This window comes from Natator depressus, chromosome 9 (genome assembly GCF_965152275.1).
Source record: "Natator depressus isolate rNatDep1 chromosome 9, rNatDep2.hap1, whole genome shotgun sequence".
NCBI classification, from domain to species: domain Eukaryota; kingdom Metazoa; phylum Chordata; order Testudines; family Cheloniidae; genus Natator; species Natator depressus.
Window position 1 is genome coordinate 27763462 of NC_134242.1, and position 27932 is coordinate 27791393.

Below are 27932 nucleotides of genomic sequence, written 5' to 3' on the forward strand. Positions count from 1 at the left end.
CAGTATCCAGTGCTTCAGAGAAAGGTGTGAGAACCTTACAGCAGCAGCTGTGGAATAATCTTCCCCTTCCACTAGGTCTCATTCTGATGTTTGTACCTAGCAAGTAAGTCATCATGCAGTTTGCACAGTAACCACATACCCATTGTCTATATTTCTGAACATCAACTCGCCACTCATTACAGCTTGTCTGTCTCTGTATTGTAATTCAATCCTCTGGAGCCACTGTGTGTGAGGAATTATCAGCCTTCACTATCTCTGTCAGAAGGAAAGTCCTGTCTAAGAAGGTGTCTCTCTCCATTCCACACAGGTGCCCTTTCCAGCATGAGACTGGCTTTTTCAACTGGAGGATCTGAGAAGTCAATTTGTAGGTGGGCTTGCTCTAAACTATCTTTATAGGCTATACCTATGATGAATTGAGGGTTCTGTGTCTACCACTTCTGCATTTTGGAGGATTTTATGACAACTGTATCAGGAAATTACTATGTCATGGAAAGCTGTATATGCATGTGGATCCACCATGAGTTAGCAGGGATGTGTCATGGCTCTGCCAGGCCCTAGACAATGGTGAATGATCAGCACTTAAAGTAAAACACCGTGGGATAATAGTTTTGTTCCACCTGGAAAAAGAGACTTCCCTCCTGTTGTCTATAGGGAGGGGAGTTTGGTAGTTTCCCATTTCTCCTAAAGGGCTGAACAAAAGCAGCAAGAACCTACAAAAGGACTCACGGGAAGAGGGGGAAGAGACTGGGACAGCTGTTTTTTGAACCAGATTAAGATGAGGGATGTGCTGTAGGGGCAGAGTAGGCATGAAGATAGAGGATCCTGTCTGCTTGCCAAAACACAGGTGACCCCTGCCCTCCTAAGGACTCCTCAGTGAAGAGTGAGCTAGTGATGGACGTTGCATTGATTGGTTTTATTGTTTTTGTGATCTAAATTCTCCTGTCCTCTACATAATTAAATATAAATAGCACAAAGTTTTTTTTAAAAGGCTGAACAAAGTGTGTGTGTGTCTCCTGAGTGAGTTAAACTAAATCAAAAGCTTCTCACCTTTGGGGTGGAGTTCTGGGAAAGTGGTTTATCTGAGTACTGGGGCTCCCAAAGGGTCAGCACTGTGCCCATCTGGGGGTGGGGAGGGAGGAGGCAACTGGACAATGGGTTCCAATACTCTGGGAGAGGAGTTGCCAGATCTAGCGACCCCCAGCTTGGGGCAGTGGCTAGACTCCATTCAGGCTCCAGAAGCATGAAACACTCTAGGGAATCCAGAGCACAGAAGCTTGGATTCTCCTCACAGCAGTCCTAGTGGGTGGCCCAGAAGGGCATTCACTAGGATCTGTGATGGTTATAAACAGTTCAGTCCAATTCTGTGTCTTCAGTAACTTTGAACTCAAGATGCCGTACATGGGCACTGAGGGCTGTGACCTGCTTGCACCAGATGCATACGTACACCACTTAGCTGCAAAGCACCTAGTTGTACATTCTGTACACGATTCTGTACAACTCCAATCCCTAATTAACCTGCTGCTAGTCTTCCACCTTCATAATAAGACTGGCTTTTAACTCTGAGTAGACAGTTAACATTTTAAATTTTTGGTCTATTAATTTTTCAGGAAAAAACATTATTACTTCTATAGAGGTTTTAGTTTGTCAGTCTAGCAACCTATTAACAATTACATTAAGAGCCTGTGCCTTCTCAGTGCCTAGCTCCACTCAGTTCAAATTCTCCTGTGCTGTCCCTATCTGTTACCTTCTCACTCAGTTTGGGGCCTTGTCACTTTCTCAGTGAGACAGGCAGGCTGTGCAGTCTTACAACAAGATGGTTGACAGGGAAGCTATCACAGTGAAATTAGTATTCCCTGCTGCTTGGAGGATCAATGCTTCACTGAATATCAACAACATTCCTTCACTGGAAGAACAGGGATCAGGCTTTGACAGATGCTCTAGCTAATGTGAGTCTAAAAGAGAGGTTCACAATAAAAAATTATCAACTTTGAAAATAAGGAGAATGAAACTCTATTACTACCCCATGGAACTAACCAAGGAAGCTAAATAATTACCTGAACTTAAAGGGGCTTACAAATAAGAGTTCAGTCCTGCCAGATTCAGTAAGAAAATCATCAGACTTCCAAGTCTCAATACTGGAAAGATGATCACGCAGTTTAGTTTAGATCATGCAGTCTGTTGGATCAACATACGCGTTTCGGTACCAGATATGGAAATATGACAATCCATTGATGCTGCTCAGAGGAAGAATGTAAACAAAATATAAAAGATTCTGGGACCGATCCATGTGATCTTAAAGACAGTGGCCCCATCTCTCTGCAGTGCTAAGCCTCTATACCAATCTGGAAACAAAACAGGGTTTTTAAATCAGGGAGGAAACAGTTCCTGGGGAATACCCTCTGCATAAAGGGGCTTCCGTACAATGTAGGAGCTGCTGGAGCAGCTCTAAAGCAGGACCACTCCAACTACAGGAAGCATGTCAGGGATAGGGAAAGGAAAGGAGAGGAGGGGGTGGGAGTACACTGTACTTTGAGTATTCTCTGCATTCTAGGGCCTATATATAAGATAGAGAAGCCCTCAGGTTGCTTTAATTGATATTGAAGTTCCAGAATGTGAGGACCACAGAGATTATTTAAAGAACAAAACCACCTTTGCAGCCTCCCTGTTCCTGTTAAGCACCAGTGTGGAATAGCTGAGGATTAGGGCCAGTCTGAACACTGGAAACTTTAGGATCCCAGATAATAAGATTGTACCAGATAGCAGGGTAAATAAATAAGTCTACCTACGTAAGTACCATAACCGAAATAATACATACAATAAAATTAATGGCCAGTGGTGAGACAGATACCACCGTAGACTGGACTGTGTCTATATGTATACCAATGTAGATCCAAACAAGATTAGCCCTGGTGTTTCCAACCAAATAAAAATTAGCATGGAATTTAAGTCATTGCACAGGACAGGTTACAGAAGTTAGTAAATCAGAGTTTATTCTGGTTACTAGTGCAATCTTCAGACAAGATGGCCACCTACACCTTAGCAAAAGAAATGAATGTTAAAAATAGCAAAGACTGAAGAATCCAAACATTCCATGGGCAGCCAAATGTAAAAGGAATCTGAAAAGGTCAATGAACAAAACCTTTGACTGTAACCTTTATTGACCTCTTGAGTAGAATAGCTCTGAACAACTTCTTCAATATATTGTTTATAAGATTCTTGAAAGAAAACCAGACAACCTTTTAAAAACACAAAAATAAAGCAGCAGTAGGTAAGAGCATGGGGAGTGGAACTGCAAATGAATGCTACTATTTTTTTGCCAACAAAAATCTTAAGACATTCAGTAGCGTCTAAAGATTTCATTACTAAGACAAGATTATCTGTCAGGATCAAAATGCCACCTGTTCCGAAACAAGGCATGAGAGACACCTATCTACTGGTTGAAGATCATACTAGATTAGGTTACATGAAATTATTCCATCTCAAAGCATTCCTATAAGTGTTCCTTTAAAACTTCCGTGACAAACTTTGATATTTCCATTGATCTATGACTTGCCATTTTGAAAGAGGCTTTAAAAAAAAAAAGGAGAGTGGAAGGCAGAAAACATATTGACCGAGTACAATCTGTCCTAATGTTAATAATGTTCACCAACAAAAGCAAAGAGTGCAATTCAATATCGCACTAAGGCACTGCAACTTTCTGAAAAAAAATTCTTTTGCCATGGAAGAACATTTTCCCTAAATGAAAGGTGGTCTCCTTCTGATTCATGTCTAAAATGTGATCATCAAAACAGGCCCAGGATGTACTGAATAGAGAACGTACACTTGTGTTTAAATATTGTATATCACATCACAAATTACACTTTTGCATCCATAATTACAGGTCAGAATGGGTGCTGTAAAGGAAAAGTTTAAAGTGTGGCATCTATGAAAACACATGCCACCAATCACTGTTATCTATAATGTTGTTCATGGTCCTGGAATATAGTGGAAGGCAACAGAATAACAGAACCACAGTAAATGTTTTATATCAAAAGATTTTAAAATAATCACTAACAGATTTTGCTATAATAGGGCTTCACATACCAGTACAATTAAGAAAAGGAGTACTTGTGGCACCTTAGAGACTAACAAATTTATTTGAGCATAAGCTTTTGTGAACTACAGCTCACTTCATCGCACGAAAGCTTATGCTCAAATAAATTTGTTAGTCTCTAAGGTGCCACAAGTACTCCTTTTCTTTTTGCGAATACAGACTAACACGGCTGCTACTCTGAAACCTGTCAGTACAATTAAGATGTTTTGGAGTGTTGGGGACACTGGGGCATGGCCACTAGGTAACTCGAGGGGTTGGAAGACCACGAGTATCGATGAAGCCCCCTCGCACTAGGCCCAAGTGTCCTTGGGCCCCACTCCCCCGCCTGGAGGCACTCGCAGCAGCTTTGTGTACTAGGCCCAAGTGTCCTTGGCCCCCCCGCCTGGAGGCACTCACAGCAGTTATGCTGAGGATCTGCAACAATATGTTGCAGAGTCAGACTGCCTGAAACTAAACAAGGCCAAACAGGGCAGATATGGAAGAAAAATGCTGAATAGAGCAGCTTTATGTATAGTTTAACAAATGATACAAAAAACAAGGGAACTAGCTGGTAACTGGATTGGCTGGCTATATGGATACTTAGGGCAGCTTGCTATTGGATAAGTATGCTGAAGAAAGGATGTATAAAAGCCTGTGTAACTTCCTGCTCTGTGTACAGGATTTGAGATTCTATTCTCCCTGTACCTTTTTGAAGCTTCAAATAAACTTTTCTGCTTTTCCACCCCGTTGTGATTATTGGGTGAAGCACACCGAGTACCAAACCAAACCCTGCTTTTGTTTTGTCTCTCGGCACTGGGTGCCGGCAACAGGAGGAATGAAGAGAAAAATCTTTGCCTTAATGAGCTCCTGAAAATGAACAAGTCAAACTTATCTGCAGATGACAAAGCAATCATTTTAACTGTAAACCACAGAGTTTCAAAACGGAGTACATTAGTTGATTTCCACTAATGTTACACTGATGTATATTCTTTTTCAAATATCTATTTAAAAGAAGTGCAGACACTTAGAGTTTTCAACAGTAAATGTTTGCAGATTTTGCCTTTTGTAAACTTAATAAGCTAAATTTTGAGCAGTGTAGTCCACAGCCGAAGTTGATGGGATTTGTGGGCTCTCTGCAGCTACTAAGCACTTTGTCTGACTCTGTGTACTAGCTCAGCTGCACTTTTAATGCTTTGACAATAGTTTTTACTATTACAATACAAATACCTAATGCAATTTTTTCTTTTTTAGTCCTCTCCATCATGATTGCATTGCACCAGCACTCAAAACTCTTCTCCTTGTGTTAGCTCTGAACCCCAGATTTTTTTCTGCCCAGGCAGAAAACAGTCTCCCTTGTTTATTATTCAAGGGCCGGATTCTGGTCCCACTGTAATCCCTGGGAGTTTTGCCACTGACTTTTGTGGCTACAGGATTTGGTCCTAACAGAATAAATCTGGGCCTTGTCATCCATGTATGCCAACTACTAGTCTGTGGCAATAAGCGTGAGTGGTAGTGGGAAAGGTGGAGACGCTCCTACTTCTGTATTTGGCACTGGTGCAACTGTGGCTGGAATACTGTGTCCAGTTCTAATGTCCACAATTCAAGAAGGATGTTGATAAATTGGAAGGGGTTCATAGAAGAGCCACAAGAATAATTAAAGGGTTAGAAACCAGGCCTTATTGGACTCCTTGAGTGTCACAATCTATTTAGCTTAAAGAGAAGGTTAAGAAGTGACTTGATTACAGTCTATAACTATCTTTATGGGGAACTGTAGTGAGCTGGAGTGGCCTCCCATGGACCTGGAGAGTGAGGAGTCCCTCACTGAGCTCTGGTGGGTGAAGCCAGGCTGGATTTACCCCTCCCACCGGAAGTCATGGGAAGGACAGGAAGTATAAAAGGTGGGTCTGGTAGCTCAGTTGGGCTGCAGCTGCTGGAGGAGCCAGATGCCTCCTGCTTGCTCCTGGGTTGGGAGACTGCTGTGGAGCTGAGAACTGGCTGGAGCCATACGCCAACCCGTCTTTGGAGAAGTTATCAGGACTACCGCAGACCTTCTACCCGGACAATCTGGACAACCCTCTACTAACCCAGGTACAACCTGAAGGGGAGTTAGGAAGTGGCCCAGGGACAGCTATCCCTAGTCTAGCTGCGTTGTTGCCGTAAATCCAGTCAGCGTGTTGTGGTCAGGATCCCTGCTCACCCAGTAGCAGACCCCTCTGCCACTGTTTGGGCCCTGGGCTGAGACACAGTGGAGTGGGTGGGCCTATGTCCCCCCTGCCACCCCAATCCTGGGGTGGTGGTCTCCCCCTCTCTAGGCTGAGCAGCCAGTGCTTATCAGCCATCCGCTGGAGCTAGGATGCCTAAACCCCTTGCTGCTCGACCCTGAACAAGGCCTGAGCTATAGACTCTTAGTGCCCTGTCCTGACTAAGGGCCTGGGCTCCCTGACTGTGTTTGTTGCTCAGCCCCTGACCACAGGCCCGTGCTATAGACCCAGTTGTAGACTACTGTCGCCCCATTAATTCCCCACAGTAGGCGATGAACAGAGTCAGAGTGGCCTCCTACGGACCCGGAGGGTGAGGAATCCCCGCTGATAAACCACTACAGGAACAAATATTTAATAATGGGTTTCTCTTCAATCTAGCAGAGAAAGGTATAACATGATCCGATGGGTGGAGGCTGAAGCTAGACAAATTCATATTGGAAATAAGGTGTAAATTTTTAGCAGTGAGAGTAACTAACCATTGGAACAATTTACCAAGGGTTGTGGTGGAGTTTCAGTCACTGACAATTTTTTAAATGAAGATTGAATGTTTTTCTTCAAGACATATACTGTAGGAATTCTTTTGGGGCAAGTTCTATAGTTTGTGTTATACAGAGGGCCAGATAAGACTCTCACAATGGTCCTGTTAGGCCTTGAAATCATCCATCCATCCTCCTTTCTAAATCAGGCATAGCAAAGATTACCCTGCTACCTACCATTCTGCCCATGTTTACCTACACAGATAGAATGCTCCATACCACTTCTGCTGGGCTGCTGCAGCTTAACAACACCCAATGCCCCAAAGGACCGGGAGGTGGGGAGAGGATGACACAATGTAGTTGCCAATTCCTGAAGTATATGGACTCTTGCTTGAGTATAGGCTTCTCAGTTTGCTGATCTGCAACCAATTCTGTGCACTCATTGTGGAGGAATTAAACCATTACTTAGGGCACTGCCATCCATGAACATTCTTCCCTAAAAAGAATTTTTGCTCCATTTTGTGTGAGATTAGAAATTATAGGCAACATATTTAAAAAATTGTGTTGGCTCTCATTGCATCTTCAGGATTGCAAAGAAGAGTTTGGAGTCCTGAAGAAACAGCTGAAAACAAGTAGGCAGAGGCAATATTCCAATGCATTTCCCTATATTTACTATAGCAAATATCCTGAATACTGCAAATATTGGAGTAAAGTTATTTAGGTGTCAAAGATAATTGACAAATTTAAGGGTGACGACTGTATGGAGCAGTGGGCAAGAGAGGACCAGGTGGCTGAGCAGTATGACAAGGAGAGCAGGGGGAACAAGGTGGCAGAAAAGTATATGCGGGGGGAGTGGAGGACTAGTCAGCAAAGAGCCAAGGGCAGGAGGCGAGGGAAAAAGAATAGATGGGAAGGAGATGAAATTAAGAGCCTGATTAAGTTTTTTCAAAGGGACAAAACACTTGATGCATCTAATAGTGACCCGTTACCAAGAGTTAATATTTTTCCATTTACAAAATTGCTGGAATTGCACAGAGATGTCATGCAGTAGCAAATGAAGAGGTGGGTGGTCAGCACAATGGTGAACAGAAGGATGACTTGAGGTCGATGAGAAAATCTCTCTATTAAGACATGGTCCACACTATGAAAGTTTGGGAACACCTGCACAAAAGGCTATAGTTATAACTAGCAAGATGACTCTTAGCAGTTGCTGTGTCTACTGGTGGCAAGAGAATAAGAGGGATGGGGAAGACATGGATTAAATGGAGAAAAAGTAACACAATTTTTACCATCTGTCTGCAAATACAGAATAGCATTTTTTTTTTTAAAAAAAGGGCCATAAATTCACTGACTCGTTCCAACATTACATCCCAGTTGCAGTAGAATTACAGATTTCAACAATAACTGGCAAAATGTTCTGTTCTTAATCTCTAGTTGTTTCTGCCATATCCTCAAATCTCCTGATAACTTTTTAGTAACTATGGAGCCCCCCTTATTGCCTCTAGGGGTTAGCACAGCATATCTCAACACCAGTACAGAAATCCTTTTAAATGAGGTTAGTTACTGCTTGTGAAAACACGTGATAATGAAACCATAATCAGGAAATCAATATAAATGTTGAAAAGTATCTGACTATCTTGCGATAAATACCTTCTCTTTGCTAAATATATACTTAGAGATTAGGTAGCAACTTTACCAGTGACATAAGTACAGTGATACTTATAAGAACAAATTCTGCCCTATATATGCATGCAAAAACACTCACTAGACCAAATTCTTATCATGTAGAACACAATGGCAAAATACCCATCGACTCCAGTGGGCCCAAGATCTGGCCCACTGACTGCAATGGAAGCTGCATACATGTAACCACAGAAAACAATTTGCTCAACTAAATTTAGTAACAGTCTTAATGCACATTTTTACTTTTATTACACCAATAAAATGTAAAAGTCTTCTCATCAAAGCATCTTTTCAGACACAGAGCAGCATGATGTCACCATTCATTCCTGGTCATGGTTTATTCCTCCATTATACCCAGCCAGGTCATGTTCCTGTGTATGTCTCATTATCTAGTCAGTGGTCAGCCTCTAGATCTGACTGTCTTGGTTGTTTTCACACAATCTCTTTTAACATTCTATCATCTGTTTGTCTTCTATAGCGTCCCCACTATTATGTTTTTGAATGCAGTTAATCCCTTATGCTGACTTCACATCCTACTCTCCTTCTGACTTTATTTGTCTTAAAATCATTCCGCTTTACACCTGACATCTTCTGAATAACTCTCATCTCTACTGCCTCCGGCCTTCTGATGTCTGTTTTCATTTAATGCAACTGCTTCTACACCACAGAGTAATACTGTTAGTACACTGGTTTGATAAATTTTCACTTTGATACCAAACGTACTATTTTTATCAGCACATCTCCTTTTAACCACATCGTTGCTGGAACTATCGGCACTTATCAAGCTTCCTAGGTACACAAGATTTTACTTGTTCTGAGACTTCACTGTTGCATTTCAATACTTTATCTATTGTCCCTTTTCCAAGACAAAATAAATGCCAAGATGATGAAGTGGTTGTAAGTCCAAGCTGACTACACCAATTTACAGAGGTAGCGAAGAGTATCATTAATTCAAACATGTTTGCCATTTATACAATGTCATCTGTGTAAGCTAAGGAACTTCACTCCAGATCACCCAACATCACACCCTCCAACTCATAGGTGCAGACTTTCCATTGTGCCAGGGGGTGCTCGACCCCCTGCCCCCCCAGCCCCATCTTTTCCCGCCCTGTTCCACCCCCACCCCCGAGTGCGCCACATCCTTGCTCCTCTCCCCATTATCCTTTTGTTCGCCGCAAAAGAGCTGATTGTGGCGGGCAGGTGGCGGGGGGTGATGGGGCTGCTGGTAGGGGGGCTGCCAGTGGGTGCTCCAGCCCCCACCATTTTTCTCCAACTTGTTTGCCATTCTTAAGGTCCAATTTAAGAACATCATGATGCCCCTTTGTCTTACACCAAACTTTAACCAATTACTTAATTTTTCACCAATTCTTACAGCATGTAAGAATGCAGGTATTAAGGACTAAATTCTGCTCTAAGTCCTAGGAGTGATGTAAAGGCAAATGGCATGGTGGGTCTGATGATACATTCAGCACTAGAACCTTCTCTTCAGCTCAGGACAGGATCACTCAGGGTGGCCAGGGGGAAAAATATGTTCTTGAGTGTCCTTGCTGCTGCTCCAAAAAGGAGTAGAACACATAAGCAGCTAGTACTGCATACTGCAGCATGCATCCAGGAACCTGAGGCCTGACTTCCCCAAGCTAGCAGATCACATCCCCTTGAGGTTGTAACATACTAGTAAAAGCAGTAGCTTGTTTCCCCCAATATAATGTTCTTGTAATCTTGTCCTGAAGCTGCATAGGGGTGAGAAGGAAGTGGCTATATCTACCTTCTGCCCCTACTACAACATATACACAGAAGGGGGCAAGATTTTATATTAAACCTGTGAAGTTCTTGTGGAAGTCTGTCTGGTACAGAGCCAGGTTACAAGACAGAAAGCCTGCCTCTATACTAGTAAATATAGGACCACAATTCATTGCCAGCACTAGCAACAGTGGAAACTATACTGTGGACAGAGTTCAGGAGTTTTAACTCCTGTATCACATAACCATGCTCTGAACAAACCACATGGTGGTAAAAATGCCTGAACCCTGTTTTATCCTATGAAAATCAGTGGCAAATTACATGAACCATTTTTGGTAGGGCCGAGAAGGCCCAAGAGGCTAGCATGTCCTTGTTGCCCCATATAGTGGGCCCATTTTCACTCTATCAAAGTAATAAATATTAAAGCTAGATATTCACCAAAACAAATAATTCTAGTCTCTAACTTTCCAACCTCACAAATGGAGAGCCTTTCACTTTAGATTCGTCAATCCTTACTGGCTATAGATGTTACTTCCTGAACAAACGGTGCATAAAATAACATGAAGTTTAATATTATAAGTGAAAAGCCACAAATTAACCAACATCTATTATTACTGTAGCCTGCCTCTAGATTCTGCGACTCTTTCATTTCATGCGTCAGGGAGAGCCCTTTTTGACATTAACTATGGCCATCATTCAGAAATACCAGCAGCTTTAAATTTTACAAACCTTTAAAATGAAAGAGGCCTACCTTAACATCGAAATTGCAGTCAAGTCTTCTGATTAACACAATGAAAGCACGAGAGAAGTTGTCTTCTAGTGGTGGAGGTGCTATGGGCTCACATGCATTCTCTGGTTTTGAATTTATTAGGAAGCCCTGAAACAAAGTGACAGCATACTATCAGTTCTAGCTCTATGTGACACAACACAAGTGCTAGGGAAAAATCATACTTTCAAAAGAAAGCCAAGCAAATTCCTGGAGCTCAATCGTGTATCACTGTGAATTTTACATTGTATATTATATTTTATTTATTTACATAGGATCTTTAATATCAAAGTGCTGCTTGGGGTTACAGAGAAAACACAAAGTCAAACTGAATATATACATTAGTTGCCCTTAATTTTCCTGTTGGCTTACACTAGTTACTAATGTCACTTCAGAATTTTCAGTATTTCTAGTGTATCTATAGTTTAGTATGGGAAACACTGCACATAGCACAGTAACATTATCAAGATGAATTTTTTAAGGCTGCTCACTGTAATTAACAGAACCACAGGCACACTAAGCCAACAAGCACTACCAAAGAGGGAAGGCAAGGAACATCTCTATACTTGTGAAAGTACTTACTAGATTTGCATTTACACGTGCAAGGTTTTTACAAGGTTTGCAGTGATGCATGCACACTTAACTTCTGATAAGGGCCATAACATCCCCCACAAGAGGGAAAAATCATAAAAGGACCAGGAAATTTCATGAATGTTGACTCCTGGGGCATCTTTTCGATTGTCCCACCATAAGGTTGGGTTTGCACACCACCATGGGACATAGATTGGGTGTGACCCTCTTAATCTGCAGATGCTCTAAGATCCACTGAAAAATCCTGAAGTTTTTAGGACCTTGGCAAGGGCAGAGACATGTTTATAGTGGTTGAATGTCCTGGCACTACTCCCTAATCCCTCTTTGAGCTGCCGTGGTTCCATGTTGGCTGCTACCCAGAGACTATTACTTCATGAGAAGGTTTCACAATGCTGATAGGGAAGCAACATAAGATAATGGTGAAAGAAATGCTATGCATACCTCACACTGCAAGTCAGGCAAAGGTGGAAGATGTTCTGGAGAGCAACCTTAACCATATCTCTGGCACTTTACTCTTAACATGGAGATTTGATCCCATGGAGTATCTGAAGAGGATCTTCCCAAGTATCAGTGGAAGTGGGAATATACCTCAGAACTGCTTCAGCTCATTTGTGTGACCCATACACCATTTTCATCCACTTTAGGTCCCCTGAACTTATCAAGCAGAGAAAACAACTGGGCCCTAACAGATTTTTTTTCAATATACAATACAATATTTTGGCATTCCTGAACTTCTGGTATTTGAAAGGGTGGTGGAAAAAGTCAGTGGCACTGATGCCATCTGAGCTGTATCTAATTGGAGCTGTATCTTAATTTGATTTCCTTAAAGGGAAAATGTCAGGTTCAGAATCATAATCAACATTTTTCAAATGTGTTAAATAATCCAGAATTATTGTTGGGTGTTGAATTTGAAACGCTTCAGGATTGATTTTCAGAAGTGCTTAGTATTTACTGCTTCTCGACATCACTAGGAGTTGCAAGTACTTTGTACCTCTGAGGAAGCAGGTTGCTTATTTTGCTGCCTTAATACAGATTTAGGCACCTAATTTTAGACATCCAGGCTTGAATATGTTGTCCAAAATTTAAAAAAAAACTATTGTAAGATAATTTATTGTAACAATTTTTATATCAGATGTCAAAAATCAATTTTTTAAAAATTGTCTTTTTGCAGCCTTATATTCTAAATATAAAGGTTGAATGTCTCCTAATGGTAACAAGGAAGTTTAAGCCTGAAGCTTAGCAAGACATAATGAAAGTGCCTGGAATTGTTTGAAACATTAATAATTTGAACGTACTGAGTGGATTTTTTTTTTTTTTTTTTTTTTTGTTCAATCCATGAATTGTCAAGACTACACCTTACTGGGCAAGCCAGTCTGACAATTTTTTTTAATTGGTTTTAATTAATAATGCTTCACCATATGATGATATGTACAAGATCATTAAAGCAGTATAAAATGTTGTTTGCCTGTTGGACAAGGCAGAAGAAGAGTAACACTAGGCAATCAATAGTAGAGCAATACCAGACAGTCAGCCATGCTAAAGCCTTTTTAGCATAGTGGAAATCTTGAATGTTAATATAAGGACATTAAAAGGTTCTACTTTACTTTCATTTTGTAACTTTCCATAGTTGCAGGCCTTCTGTTTCTAAGGGGGAAAGTAAGCTGCCTTTTGCCAACAAAACAGGAGAGGTGCACATACCACAAAACTACTTTTGGCGGCAAACCTCTGCTGTTTAGCCGACAAAATAAAACTACCTCAATGAGAGGCAAAAAGCTTTTTGCAACAAAGTTAAAGTGACAAAGCCTCAGTGTAGACACTGCTGTTTGTTTTGTCAATGTAACTGGCTTCCACTACTATCCCACAATGCCTGCAGTGACTGCTCTGCTCACGGTTTTGACCTCTGCTGCCCTGCAGGCATGCATCCCTCCCCTTTCCAAGCTCCAGGAAGTATCTGACAGCTGAGTGTGCTGCTCCATTTGGGGAACAAAGAGCAAATCATTTACATGGAATGCTCCTGTTCTGCCCTGCACCAGGAACACAGCCACAGGCAGACTGCTGTTGGGTACAGGAGGTTGGGGGGGGGGGGGGGTAGAGACTGCTGTGCTGCTTTGACATTCCTCACCACGGAGAGCTTACACAGTTGCTCAGGATGCCAATCCAGGCAGTTAAGGAGGCTGTGGGAGAACTTGGAGGGAATCTCAGAACCATAGGTAGGTAGGCAGGCAGAGTCGGCTGCTTAGGGAGAGACTGCTGTGCGGAGTAGAGCCGAGCAGGAGGCCTGTGTGTGTGTGTGTGTTGGGGGGGTCCCCTTCCCCCAGGATAGGTCGGTCAGCCTGCGCGCTCTCTCCTGCCCCAGACACACCATTCTCCTCTTCCTGCCCCCCCCCACTTCAGTTGAAAAGCAGACAGACAATCTAGTAGGATTATTAAAGGAATTGGCACCCAAAATTGCAAGCCCACTAGCAAGGATTTTTAATGAATCTGTAAACTCAGGGGTTGTACTGTATGATTGGAGAATTGCTAACCTAGTTCCTATTTTTAAGAAAGGGGAAAAACGTGATCCAGGTAACTACAGGCCTGTTAGTTTGACATCTGTAGTATGCTAGGTCTTGGAAAAAATTTTGAAGGAGAAAGTAGTTAAGGACATTGAAGTCAATGGTAAATGGGACAAAATACAACATGGTTTTACAAAACGTAGATCGTGCCAAACCAACCTGATCTCCTTCTTTGAGAAAGTAACAGATTTTTTAGATAAAGGAAACGCAGTGGATCTAATTTACCTAGATTTCAGTAAGGCGTTTGATACTGTGCCACATGGGGAATTATTAGTTAAATTGGAAAAGATGGAGATCAATATGAAAATTGAAAAGTGGATAAGGAATTGGTTAAAGGGGAGACTACAACGGGTCCTACTGAAAAGTGAACTGTCAGGCTGGAGGGAGGTTACCAGTGGAGTTCCTCAAGGATCAGTTTTGGGACCAATCCTATTTAATCTTTTTTATTACTGACTTCAGCACAAAAAGTGGGAGTGTGCTAATAAAGTTTGTGGATGATACAAAGCTGGGAGGTATTGCCAATTTAGAGAAGGACCGGGATATCATACAGGAGGATCTGGATGACCTTGTAAACTGGAGTAATAGGATAAAATTTAATAGTGAGAAGTGTAAGGTTATGCATTTAGGGATTAATAACAAGAATTTTAGTTATAAGCTGGGGACACATCAATTAGAAGTAACGGAGGAGGAGACAGACCTTCGAGTATTGGTTGATCATAGGATGACTATGAGCCGCCAATGTGATATGGCTGTGATAAAAGCTAATGCGGTCTTGGGATGCACCAGGAGAGGTATTTCCAGTAGAGATAAGGAGGTTTTAGTACCGTTATACAAGACACTGGTGAGACCTCACCTGGAATACTATGTGCAGTTCTGGTCTCCCATGTTTAAGAAGGATGAATTCAAACTGGAACAGGTACAGAGAAGGGCTACTGGGATGATCCGAGGAATGGAAAACTTGTCTTAGGAAAGGAGACTCTAGGAGCTTGGCTTGTTTAGCCTAACTAAAAGAAGGTTGAGGGGAGATATGATTGCTCTCTATAAATATATCAGAGGGATAAATACTGGAGAGGGAGAGGAATTATTTAAGCTCAGTACCAATGTGGACACAAGAACAAATGGATATAAACTGGCCACCAGGAAGTTTAGACTTGAAATTAGAAGAAGGTTTCTAACCATCAGAGGAGTGAAGTTTTGGAATAGCCTTCCAAGGGAAGCAGTGGGGGCAAAAGATCTATCTGGCTTTAAGATTAAACTCGATAAGTTTATGGAGGAGATGGTATGATGGGATAACATGATTGGTAATTAATTGATCTTTAAATATTCATGGTAAATGGGGTGGGATCTGAGTTACCCAGGAAAGAATTTTCTGTAGTATCTGGCTGGTGAATCTTGCCCATATGCTCAGGATTTAGCTGACTGCCATATTTGGGGTCGGGAAGGAATTTTCCTCCAGGGCAGATTGGAAGAGGCCCTGGAGGTTTTTCGCCTTCCTCTGTAGCATGGGGCACTGGTCACTTGCTGGAGGATTCTCTGCTCCTTGAAGTCTTTAAGCCACGATTTGAGGACTTCAATAGCTACTCAGACATAGGTGAGAGGTTTTTTGCAGGAGTGGGTGGGTAAGATTCTGTGGCCTGCGTTGTGCAGGAGGTCAGATTAGATCATCATAATGGTCCCTTCTGACCTTACTATCTATGAATCTAGGATGCTCCTGGAACCATGGGATTGAGAAACCTGCATCATGTGACACTGTACCAGCCCCATAAGGCATTGCAAACCCTTCCCAAAGCACCCTGTGGCCAGTTGTGCAGTGGGATAGCTACCACAGTGCACTGCTCTCTGTGTCCATGCACGAGCTGTTAGGTGGATGCACTCTGACACAAGGAACTAATGTGGACATGCAAGAGTGGTTTTAATTAAAGCGGCATAACTTTTGCCAACATAACTTTGTAGAGTAGACAAGGCCTAAGAGAGTAGGAAGGGAAGAGGAGAAGCAGGAAAAGAATAAAAGCATTTACTCTTTTTCTCATGTACATGCAAATTATAGGAAGCTGTGCTGTTGTGGGTCAGAAAATTGAAGTTACAATGGTCAAGTTGTATTTTTACAGGTTATTAGCATCATTCATACATGTTCCTTGGACTTCTCTCAATTTTCACAGAACTCTGTCTCTCTCCAGAAGGGGACTGTATTGTTTGTGGCTAAAATTAAAAAGTATAGTATAGTAACTCTTCAAAGTAATTGTCTAATCAACAACTACTGTTACTGATTGTTTATTTAACTTATCAAGAACTCATTTAACACAATGCAGGTTTCAAAAGTAATTCTCCAGAAATTCCATTTTAAGTCAACATTCATTAACATGTCATTATTTTAGAGTACTACAACCCAAATATTGCAGCATTGTTTTAATGTAGGAGCTCCACTAAGCAAAACAGACTGTAAACCAAAGCAAATTTTTTTTCATTGTCCAAGGAAAATATGAAAAGCATGAAAAGTAAATTTGATTTTTAAAATTCTTTAGATTTAATCCTAATTAAAGATAAGATATTTTGTTTTGAAAAATATATGATCTTTAAAATTAGTGTCCCTTTAAGCAATTGGGGCTTTGCTGAGTTTGTGATGACAGACACATTGCACTGTCTGGAACTATTATCAGCAATATCCACTACAAATTCTGCATCATTGTGCAAGAAGCCAAGGTTGGGTTCCCCCAAGTTTACTGCAATGGATGGAAAGGTACTGATTCATACAGCAAGTATTATTGTTAGGTAATTGCTTATAAAATATTCACTTTATTTTAACTAGAGTAATAAATCTGTGTCTTTAATCTCCTTTTAGAGAGAAGCTTTAGGCAAGTCATACCAGGCTACATTACAGAAAAATAGCTGCTAAAGTTAAGTACATGCAAATATAGAAATTGAAGGGTATGTTTCAAAAAACCAAAAATCTAACATGAACAATGTTTAATGAAGGAGCTGTTATACAAGGGCTCTCAGCCAGAGAGGATTCCATATGAATGGACCATTGTAAGTGAAAGATGAATTTCCCTACTTTTGTTGTACTCTTTTCGGAACCAGCTATTTCAGTAGCTGATAATTATATTTACAAGCAGTAAATCAACTGACAAAGCCGGATCAGAAGCATCAAATAATAATTACCACCATTTTGAATCTACTCCAGCAGCTATAACAGCAATTTTTAATAATCTTAATATAAACAGAAAAACGAAACTGTTTCAGTACTACTTTCAGGAATAAAGGATCAGGACAGTTTACACCTATCACTCATCTGCAACTGGCTTAAATAAATCAAGAGGAGCAGTCTGTCTAATGGTTAAAGGATCAAAAGTTAAGAATCCTTATTTCTTTTTCATCTCTGCCACCGGCTCATTGTACGTCCTTGGGCAAATTAATTTCTCTGTATCTCAGGGCTGGTCTACACTGAACTTGCAACAGAATACCTATATCTCAGAGGGATGTAAAATCCACAACACTGAGAGATGTAGCTATGCCAGCCTAACCCCGGTGTAGACAGAAGAAGGTTGATGGAAGAATTTTTCTATTGACCTAGCTATCACCTCTTGGGGAGGTAGATTAGCTACAGCAATGGAAGAACTCCTCCTGTTGCTATAGTGATTGTCTACACTGAAGCGCTATGTATAGACATAATCTTAGTTTAAACACAACTAGTCCTGGTCACACCCTCCTAAAAGAAAATATGGGGCGGGGTGTGTGAATTTATACAAGGTTCCTTTTGTAAGATTTCTCTCCAGTTGTTCAGTTGAGAGAGGGATGTTTCCCCACAAGGAAGATGGCTCACCCACTCTAGAGATCCCTTGGAATTTGCATGGATACCAGGGAATCAATGAGAAGTCAAGCCCTATGCCTCCATGTCAGTTTTTGGTTTTATGTTTCCACACCCCAGCATAAAGGCTCCTGTGAAGCCATGCAGACATGGCTTTTGCAACTGGCAGGTGTCTATACTACCACTCTCGTTGGTAAAGCATTTATCGGTGAGGGGTATGAGAAAAGCCACCCTTCTCACTGACACAAGTTTCAACGACAAAAGTGCTGGTGTGGACAGAGTTATGTCTGCAGGAGAGGCTCTCCTGCGGGCATAGCTAACGCTGCTCATTGGGAGGTGGTTTAATTATGCCGGCAGGAGAGCTCTCTCCTGCTAGCAAAGAGTGGCTAAATGGGAGACCTTACAATGGCACAGCTGTACCAGTACAGCTGTGAGGTTAGTAGTGTACACATGGTCTAAGACCTTGCTTAAATGGTCTGACTGTATGACATTTCCTCCTTGAGCTCCAGGGGGATGGTGAGAGAAAAAACAATTCCTTCCCTGTTTCAAACCATTGGTTCCCTGGCCTGTCCACTACACAACACCTCCTATTTCCGTTGCAGTACATGCTACAGAGACTTCCCTCCCACTCCTGTACAGGGGCTTGACAAGGTATGTCTACACTGCAGTTAGACACCTGCAGCTGGCCCATACCTGCTGACTCAGGCTTGCAGGGCTTGGGTTAAGGGGCTGCTTAATTGTGATGCTGACATTAAAAGTATAACCTGTTTGTCTACCTGGAAATAGACTCATGATGAGACATGCTTATTTGACACTCTCTAATCTTTTTATTCATAAATCCACCCCTCCTCCATCACCCTTTTCCCACCTCCTCTTGAATCCATTTTGTTTCTCTTCTGTCTGTTTTCCCTACATTCCAGGTATCGTCATACTGTAGCCTCAGAGAAAAGGATTACTCTCTCTGTTCCCCTGAATACATAGCACAAACCTGCACTCGTGATTCTTGCTTCCTTAATTTGAAACAGATATTTAATGTATTTTCCCCAGAGGTATTATCTTGCATTATTCCAAGCTGATTTCCATTTTCTGTCCTTGTTAGTAACCTCTCTAGACCCCTTTGTATTTCTGTCATCTCCAGTATTTACAGCATTTCCCAATTAGTATCTCATATATATATTTCATTACCTTGCTCTTTCATTTTAACTTATTTAATAAGATGGGAGCAAGCATTAGTTCCTGCTGGACCCCATTACGTACCTCCCAGCAATGTGGCATGTTGCCCTTTATTAGTGCCCTTTGTTTCTGAGACTTCTGCCAGTTTTCAAGCCATTCCTATTCAAGTGAACATGAAGTAATTTGGAGTGTGAGTTTTATAGGCATTGTATCAGATGACTTACTAAAATTTATATCACACACACCTACTGCATTTTTTTTCACCCATTGACTATAGGCTAAACTGTGATATTTAGTTTCAATGCAGTGTAGGGATGGGGCAGAGCAGATCCATGTGATGGGGGAGGAAGTTCTTTACTGCCTAGTAGCGCCTTCCCACACTGTATAGCTCTGTAAAGGCTAGCCACATTCTGGACCACAGTAATTAGGAGGTTGGGGTTTTTCTTAATGTAATCAAGTGTGTACCCAGAAAGATAATGGAGCAAATAATTAAGCAATCAATTTGCTAACATCTAGAAAATAATAAGGTGATAAGTAACAGTCAGGATGGATTTGCCAAGAACAAATTGGTTTCTTTGACAGGGTAACAAGCCTTGTGGATGGGGGGAAGCAGAAGACATGGTATATCTTGACTTTAGTAAATCTTTTGATACTGTCTCACATGACCTTCCCATAAACAAACTAGGGAAATGCAACCTAGATTGAGCTACTATCAGGTGGGTGCATAACTGGTTGGAAAACCTTCCCCAGAGAGTAATCATCAGTGGTTCACAGTCATGCTGGAAGGGCATAACGAGCAGGGTCCCTCAGGGATCAGTTCTGGGTCCAGTTCTGTTCAATATCTTCATCAGTGATTTAGACAATGGCATAAAGAGTACACTTATAAAGTCTGCAAATGATACCAAGCTGGGAGGGGTTGCAAGTACTTTGGAGGATAGGATTATAATTCAAAATGATCTGGACAAACTGGAGAAATGGTCTGAAGTAAATAGGATGAAACTGACAAATGCAAAGTACTCCACTTAAGAAGGAACAATCAGTTGCACGCATACAAAATGGAAAATGACTGCCTAGGAAAGAGTACTGCGGAAAGGGATCTGGGGCTTATAGTGGACCACAAACTAAATGAGTCAACAGTGTAACGCTGTTGCAAAAAAAGCAAACATCATTCTGGGATGTTTTAGCAGGAGTACTGTAAGCAAGATACAAGAGGCAATTCTGCTGCTCTACTTCATGCTGATTAGGCCTCAACTGGAGTATTGTCCAGTTCTGGGCACCACATTTCAGGAAAGATGTGGACAAACTGGAGAGAGTCCAGAGAAGAGCAACAAAAATGATTAAAGGTGTAGAAAACATGACCTGTGAGGGAAGATTGAAAAAATTGGGTTTGTTTAGTCTGGGAAAGAGAAGACTCAGAGGGGACATAATAGTTTTCAAGTACATAAAAGGTTGTTACAAGGAGGAGGGAGAAAAATTTCTGTTCTTGTCCTGTCCTCAGTGGTTAAGAAGCAATGGGCTTAAAATGCAGCAAGGGAGGTTGAGGTTGGACATCAGGAAAAACTTCCTGTCAGGGTGGGTAAGCATTGGAATAAATTGCCTAGGGAGGTTGTGGAATCTCCATCATTGGAGATTTTTAAGAGCAGGTAGACAAACACCTGTCAGGGATGGTCTAGATCAGTGCTACTCAGAGTGGTGGTCTGCAGACTGGTGCTGGTCCACAAACCATCGGCTGCCGGTCTGCGCGCACATTGGAAAAAAAAAATAGCTTGAGAAGCATTGGTCTAGATAATACTTAGCCCTACCATGAGTGCAGGGGACAGGTCTAGATGACCTCTCGAGGTCCCTTCCAGTTCTACGATAAGTTTGTCTAACACCGGGCCCAATCCTGTATCTATTTAAATCCATGGGATGTTTGTCACTGACATCGGGGGAGCAGGAATGGACCCTAAGATTTTTCTTATACCCTGTGGTGCTATTGCTCCTGGCTTGATTATCCTAGATCGGGGTGGGCAAACTTTTTGGCCTGAGGGCCACATCTTGGTATGGAAATTAGTGATTTCCCTTCCCCACCCACCACAAGATCAGATTACTATAATTCTCTTTTTGTAGGGCTTCCTCTCTGCTGTTCACAGGTTGTAACTCATATCAGATGCTGCAGCTCAAATTTGCATGAGCAGTGGATTATCTCAGAATATTAGTCCTAAATTAATATCGTTACATTAGTTTCTCAAAAATCATATCAGTTTTTAAACTTCTATAAGAAGCTCTTAGTGGCCATGGTCCTGGATATTTTACTGAGTTATCATTCACACCACAGCATCCCTAGCATCACACTGGTCTGAATAAGCAGTGTGCTCTAAATCCAACATTGAAACACAAGGAACTACAGCTTTCTGTAACTATGCTTCTAGGCTGTGGCAACAGCTCCCTGTTAATAATTCAGTGTCAGATTTTAAGTTAAGGTTAAAGAAGTCTAGTGTACTAATGCTTATTCTTGCTTTTAGGATTATTTCATATTGTGCCTTTGGACTTGTGAAGGATATTATGTATAATAGTATTATAGTAATACATTAGGTCTCAGAGTAACAGCCATGTTAGTCGGTATTTGCAAAAAGAAAAGGAGTACTTGTGGCACCTTAGACTAACCAATTTATTTGAGCATAAGCTTTTGTGAGCTACAGCTCACTTCATCGTAGCTCATGAAAGCTTATGCTCAAATAAATTGGTTAGTCTCTAAGGTGCCACAAGTACTCCTTTTCTTTTAGTAATACATTAGAACATCACACTAAAAATCTTGATCCAAATCTGCAAGTCTTTCAGTCAAACATCCCATTAAAATCAATGGGTGTTTAGCATAGAGAAGGCTTGCTTTCGTTTGTACTCTAGAACTACGGGGTATAATTTGTCACTAAGGAAAAATCTAGCAATATGTTAGCTGCTGCATATCGAAGCACAGTCTGCATACTGTACTTGATTGCATTAGGTTATTCACACAGACCTACAAGATTTTACTCAGCACAATTTCTCTAGGTGTTCATTGCATCCTATTCTCTTACAGACTGGCAAAAACAAATCCTTTCTATCATCATCATAAAGAAACTTACTACAAAGAAATCTAGAGCCCTTTTAAGTGAAGGACCGAATACATTTATGGCCCTAACATAACATTGTTGAAGAAGCTACAGCTATGAGTTATATAGATGCTTGTTTCATTAATGCTAATTTATGTTAAAAGATAAACTGGAAAATAGCTAACAGGAAGACATGCTGCAATCCAATAGTAGGATTCAGATTCAAAAGATTCAGGAATCTCAGGAAATATTAAATTGTATTCACATTTCATGATTACAGCACACACAAAGAATTCTTCTGCAAAAAAGGTCACCAAAATTTGCTTTTTGCAGTGATTGTGACTGCCCATTAAGCCTCTCTTCTGCGCTTTACCAGCTGTGACTATAGCACCCAAAAAAGGAAAGAAAAAGAAATCAGGTACAGCTTAGCATGGCCTCAGGCACAGACAAAAAGCTGTGCCTTTGAGATGGCTTTTGGACAGCTAATTTATAAATTAAGTAGTACATTGCTAATTCTCTACCTAATGCAAAGCCACTGAAGTAGATGGAAAGATTCCCATTGACTTCAAGGGGCTGTAGATTTGGCCTTTGCTCAGGTAGGGACTTATATGTTCTTGTCCGTAAAGGGGCCAATTTCTCTAAAATCACTGGAGTTTCACCAGAAGTGTTTGTTTATATTTGTATTCATATCTCAGTACTAGTTTGGATTTTGGTGTTGGGCTTTGACCGTTAACCCAGAGTTACCCAACACTAAGTTAAGTTGTTGTACCACGTTAAAGCCAAAAGATGATGAAAAGGTCTGTGTTTACAGGATCCAGAATCTATATTGGTATGGCCTGAAAACTATTCATTTTAGGATGAATCTTCAAAATGTAAATGCCACAGTGTGAAGGCCCCGCAAAAAGGCAATAAAGATTTAACAATACAAATTATTTGATACTATGAGAGGTGGGATCTTTGATCCACATTTTTATCAGCATCTCAGGTCTCAATTGTGCCTTTAAGGTGAAACCTGGTGTTGGGGTCAGTGGAGCTCTGTATTTATTCAGAAGGAGCTCCAAGACATGCTGTGCCTCAAGCTGGTGTAATATTCCCTTTTGTGCTCAATCCATAGAGGAGGCAAAGCTATTACAACTGTCAGTGTAACAACCTGGCTGTTTAGCTCAAGCTGTAGAGACTCATACTTTTGACTCTAGAGATCCCCAGTTCAATGCCTGGTGTCAGTCAAGGTGGTGGCCATCATACTGGCATAATGCCTCCAGGAACTCTGGAGAATGCAGATGAAGAGCAGCCATTATGCCACATTATTACAGGGAACAGTATGCACTCCCCCAGCAGAAGCAGAATAGAGATGGGCACGTGGGTGATGCAGGCCCAGTCCCTTCTGAGGGAGTATTAACATTGCCATATATGCTTCCTCCTGCAGTTCTGAGCATCAAGACTTTCATCGTATCCAGGTACTATGTGGAGGTTCCCTTTACCCTCTTCTTTCCCTCCCCTCCTTTCTTCATTGTGTCCTCTTGCCTCCACTCTGGTTGCACACCTGCCCAGGGACCAAGTGCATTCTGCCCTATACTCTGCAACACTAAGTGACTTTATTAGTAGGACCCATACTTTGAATACTTCCGGTGAGATCACTTCCCCTTTCTCCTCAGTCAATTGCACACGTACAAAATGGGAAATTACTGCCTAGGAAGGAGTACTGCGGAAAGGGATCTGGGGCTCATAGTGGATCACAAGCTAAATATGAGTCAACAGTGTAACGCTGTTGCAAAAAAAGCAATCATCATTCTGGGATGTATTAGCAGGAGTATTGTAAGCAAGACACGAGAAGTAATTCTTCCGCTCTACTCTGTGCTGATTAGGCCTCATCTGAAGTATTATGTCCAGTTCTGGGTGCCACAATTCTGGAAAGATGTGGACAAATTTGGAGAAAGTCCAGAGAAGAGCAACAAAAATGATTAAAAGTCTGGAAGCACGGTCTATGAGGGAAGATTGAAAAAAATGGGTTTGTTTAGTCTGGAGAAGAGAAGACAAAGGGGACATAAGTTTTCAAGTACCTAAAAGGTTGTTACAAGGAGGAGGGAGAAAAATTGTTCTTCTTAACCTCTGAGGATACGACAAGAAGCAACTGGCTTAAATTGCAGCAAGGGTGGTTTAGGTTGGACGTTAGGAAAAACTTCCTAACAGTCAGAGGATAAGCACTGGAATAAATTGCCTAGGGAGATTGTGGAATCTCCATCACTGGAGATTTTTAAGAGCCGGTTGGACGAACATGTGTCAGGGATGGTATAATACTTAGTCCTGCCTTGAGTGCAGGGGACTGGACTAGATGACCTCTCGAGGTCCCTTCCAGTTCTAGGATTCTATGATATGCCAGGTGGAGGACATGAAAAGCCAGACTCTTCATGGAGCCTGTATGTATTTAGCAATATGCTCTTCATATATTCAGATTATGGAATGCATGCACTCAGAAGACATGCTAGTTCATAGCCTTATGGCCAACCCCTCTGCATCCTGTATTCAATCTTCCATCATCAGGTGTGGTTGCTCCCAAATTACACTTTTGTAGAAGGTAAGGTGTCTGTCAAAACTATTTTTCTTCAGGTTTAGTTGCAGGTGCACTCCTACAATAACCCATCTGCTAAGTTTATCATCAAGGTTTAGAAGAGTCTGCCTGAACTCATCTAGAAAGAACTGTCTCTCTGAAGATATTCTGTCTCTTTAAGGAAGTGGGTTGTCAGTCAATTTGTGAACTCAGCTCCATAATTTCAGCCTTCATAACCTATAAAGATAATTTGATGCAGAGCTACGTAGCGGCAACCTTTTTCCTGCCCAGCTAAATTCAGTTATAATAAGCATTCAGTGATAGCATAGTGTAGTACAGAAATACAAGGATGCTAGATTAATGTCTGCATAGCTCCAGGATCTGTTTAAATGTACACTTTAAGTGCACATCTGTTGCAGAAATCCTTTAATATGTACCTCAGATAGGGACCAGTGCAATGAATGTTTGACTACAAGAAACTTACTTATCACTAAAATAAACATGAAAGGCTTTATCACAAAAACAAAGTAACTTAGTACAATGTAGCCACTCAGGCTGTTTTTTCTGACAACCACGTTTTCTATAGGCCAGGATAGTAGTTGAGCTCAATAACTTACAAGATGGGGTCCATACTATATTCAAAAAAATCAGTGTGAACTGTAGGACTTTGCTATATGGTAGACCACCATACCATATTTTTCCTATATAAACAAGACTAACAGATGCATCCTGTCATGGGATGGCTGGCCCCTTTAAGGGGAGTCATGGCCCAGTCTACGCATGATGGGCTTCTTTAAGGAGAATAAACCCACCTGTAAGCAATTAACTGCCTAGTTGGCTGGTGGACAGCTTACTGAGTAATGAGCACCTGGACCTGAAAAGGCTACCAGGGCTCAGTTGAAGGATGTGCTCCCAGAGAAAGAAGGCTCCCAGGACATGGAGTGCCTAGAGATAAGGGCTGCCTAATGCAGGGCTAGAAGCTCTGAATGAACACAGGCCCAGGAGGACAGCTGTGGAACCGCTGGATGCAAGGAAGGTAAGTACACAGGCCCCTGGAGGAGGGCTGGAGGACTCCTGGGACTCTTGTTGTCATTAGCCCTACAGTGAGAAGAAGGGTTGGACTTGAGGGACTAAAAGGAGGATCCTTTGTACTCTAGAAAAGAAGGTAATAAATTGAACCCCTCCAAAGGACTTGTTCTCAGTATCTGGGTCAGATTAAATGATTGCAAGCACCAACAGGGAGCTGAGGGCTGTGTTCCTGCATGGACACAAGGAGGTGTGCTTGAGGACAGTACCCCATCATACATCCTCTTTTAGTCCCGTATTAAAGTATATCTGTGAAAATTATAAATCTATCTTTAAGCTAGTGTTGACAAAGTTATATTCAACATATTTACATAGCACACAAAATGCATTCTAAGAATTTTCTTTTAGCTTATACTTTGTTTATTCAGAGATGCTGCTTCTTACCTTCAAGCCTTCAGTTGGCAGTCTGTAGCCAAACCTTGCTGGTAGATCATCAAATGTCTGAGTTACATTTTCAAAGTTATACTAAACATAAATATAAAAGAAAATCAGATCTATAACAAATTGAAAACACAAGAATAACCTCATTCTTTAGGGCAAAAATGTACTATACATAGTGCCTCCTAACACTATACTAATGAATCATAAACACTGCTGCTTCCAGTCCCTCCGGGTTTTCTAGTGGTGTTTCATCCACATATTGCCCAACCCAATCTGCTTTAGTATGTCAGATGGAAGAGCTTTATTCCATGTAATAAACTCAAAGTTCTCTAGAGTCTTCCTTTATTTGGAATGATTTAACAAGAAAGTAACATGAATTCCACTAAATGTTGGGAAAACCTCTCCTTCAATTCATGCACTAATGTTAACCCACTTTTGCAAAAAACTGGCTGTAGCCAAAGCGCACTTTGAGCAAAGGGTACATCTTGCTATGCCTCATGAACATGCTTCTGAAGAGTGGATTTTCTTCACTTTGAAATTAACCAGCTTTTTAAAATGTCCCAGGAGGGAATCCTTAACACCCTACAAATATTTTAGGGAAGTGAGTAAAGATACTCAGTTTAAACAGTTAAGTTCTAAAATGTTTTTTTATGGAAGCTCATACACAACATTGCATAATGGCTCTAAAACTTCATAAGCCACATTTTCCTATTCCCTGTGACTCTTTTTTCTATTGCCCTAGGCCACAGGTAGTGGGTGGGTACCATACAAGTCTCTAATAAACAGGGCAAAAACAGATCTTGGCAGATTTTCAGTTTTCTGCAGAAAACCCCAAACTTGTAAAAGTTCTTTATTGTAGCAAGATCTATTTTAAAATTTAAAAATAATTGAGGAATTTAAGTATCAGGGTGTAGCCATGATAGTCCGTATCCACAAAAACAACAAGGAGCCTGGTGGCACCTTAAAGACTAACATATTTATTTGGGCATAAGCTTTTGTGGGTAAAAAACCCACTGATCCATGCATCTGAAGAAGTGGTTTTTTTACCCACGAAATCTTATACCCAAATAAATATGTTAGCCTTTAAGGTGCCACCAGACTCCTTGTTGTTTCTAAGGAATTTAAATAGTTTAAAAAGCTTTATTCATGCTGCCTACACCCCTGGATTGCCAAATATAGTTCAAATGTTAAGATATGATTATATTTACTGCATAAGGAAGAGACATCACCTGAGCAAAAGTCTGAGACAGAAGAGCTCTCAAATTGTAGTTCTAGGACTAACATCAATGTACCAATACATTCAAGTCAATGGAAGAAATCCCACTGACTGTCAAGACACACTTCTGAACTTAACTTATTAAATACAAATTTTTGCTTGCAAATATCTAAGTTTACTCTGAAGGATCTTTTGGGGCCCATCAAAGCAGGGCTCCCCTTCTGCAGCTTTAATAATTCCTTGCCCTTATATAGCACTCTTCATCAGTAGTACTTTACAAAAGAGATCAGTAAGACTGATGGTGAGTGAGAATGGAGTTAAACTTAAGGGGGGAGGGGAAGCTTTATCCACACTTTAAAACTTTAAGCACTTAAATGTCTACATATAAGAATGTTAAGCACTATATGAATAAGAACCTCTGTCTTTCCCTGATCCTCTCTACATACCCTCATCCCTGCTGCCCTCCACAGTTCATTGCATCACGCCAAGCATCCATTTCTCCTGCCCT

The 27932-nt window shown here is 41.2% G+C and overlaps 1 protein-coding gene across 3 annotated transcripts in view; it reads right to left on the bottom strand.

Annotated features, from left to right (window-relative positions):
- The window catches only part of RNF13 (ring finger protein 13), a 103179-nt gene that overhangs the window by 62394 nt on the left and 12853 nt on the right, over positions 1 to 27932 (bottom strand). For 2 of the 3 annotated variants that reach the window (XM_074963782.1, XM_074963784.1), the window contains exons 3-4: positions 26212 to 26292; positions 10984 to 11109 (exon numbers count right to left, since the gene is read on the bottom strand). In XM_074963782.1, the coding sequence (XP_074819883.1) occupies positions 10984 to 11109; positions 26212 to 26292 (207 nt within the window). Of the gene's footprint in view, positions 1 to 10983; positions 11110 to 19206; positions 19240 to 26211; positions 26293 to 27932 lie in introns of those variants that run through there. The other variant, XM_074963785.1, reaches the window with a different exon arrangement.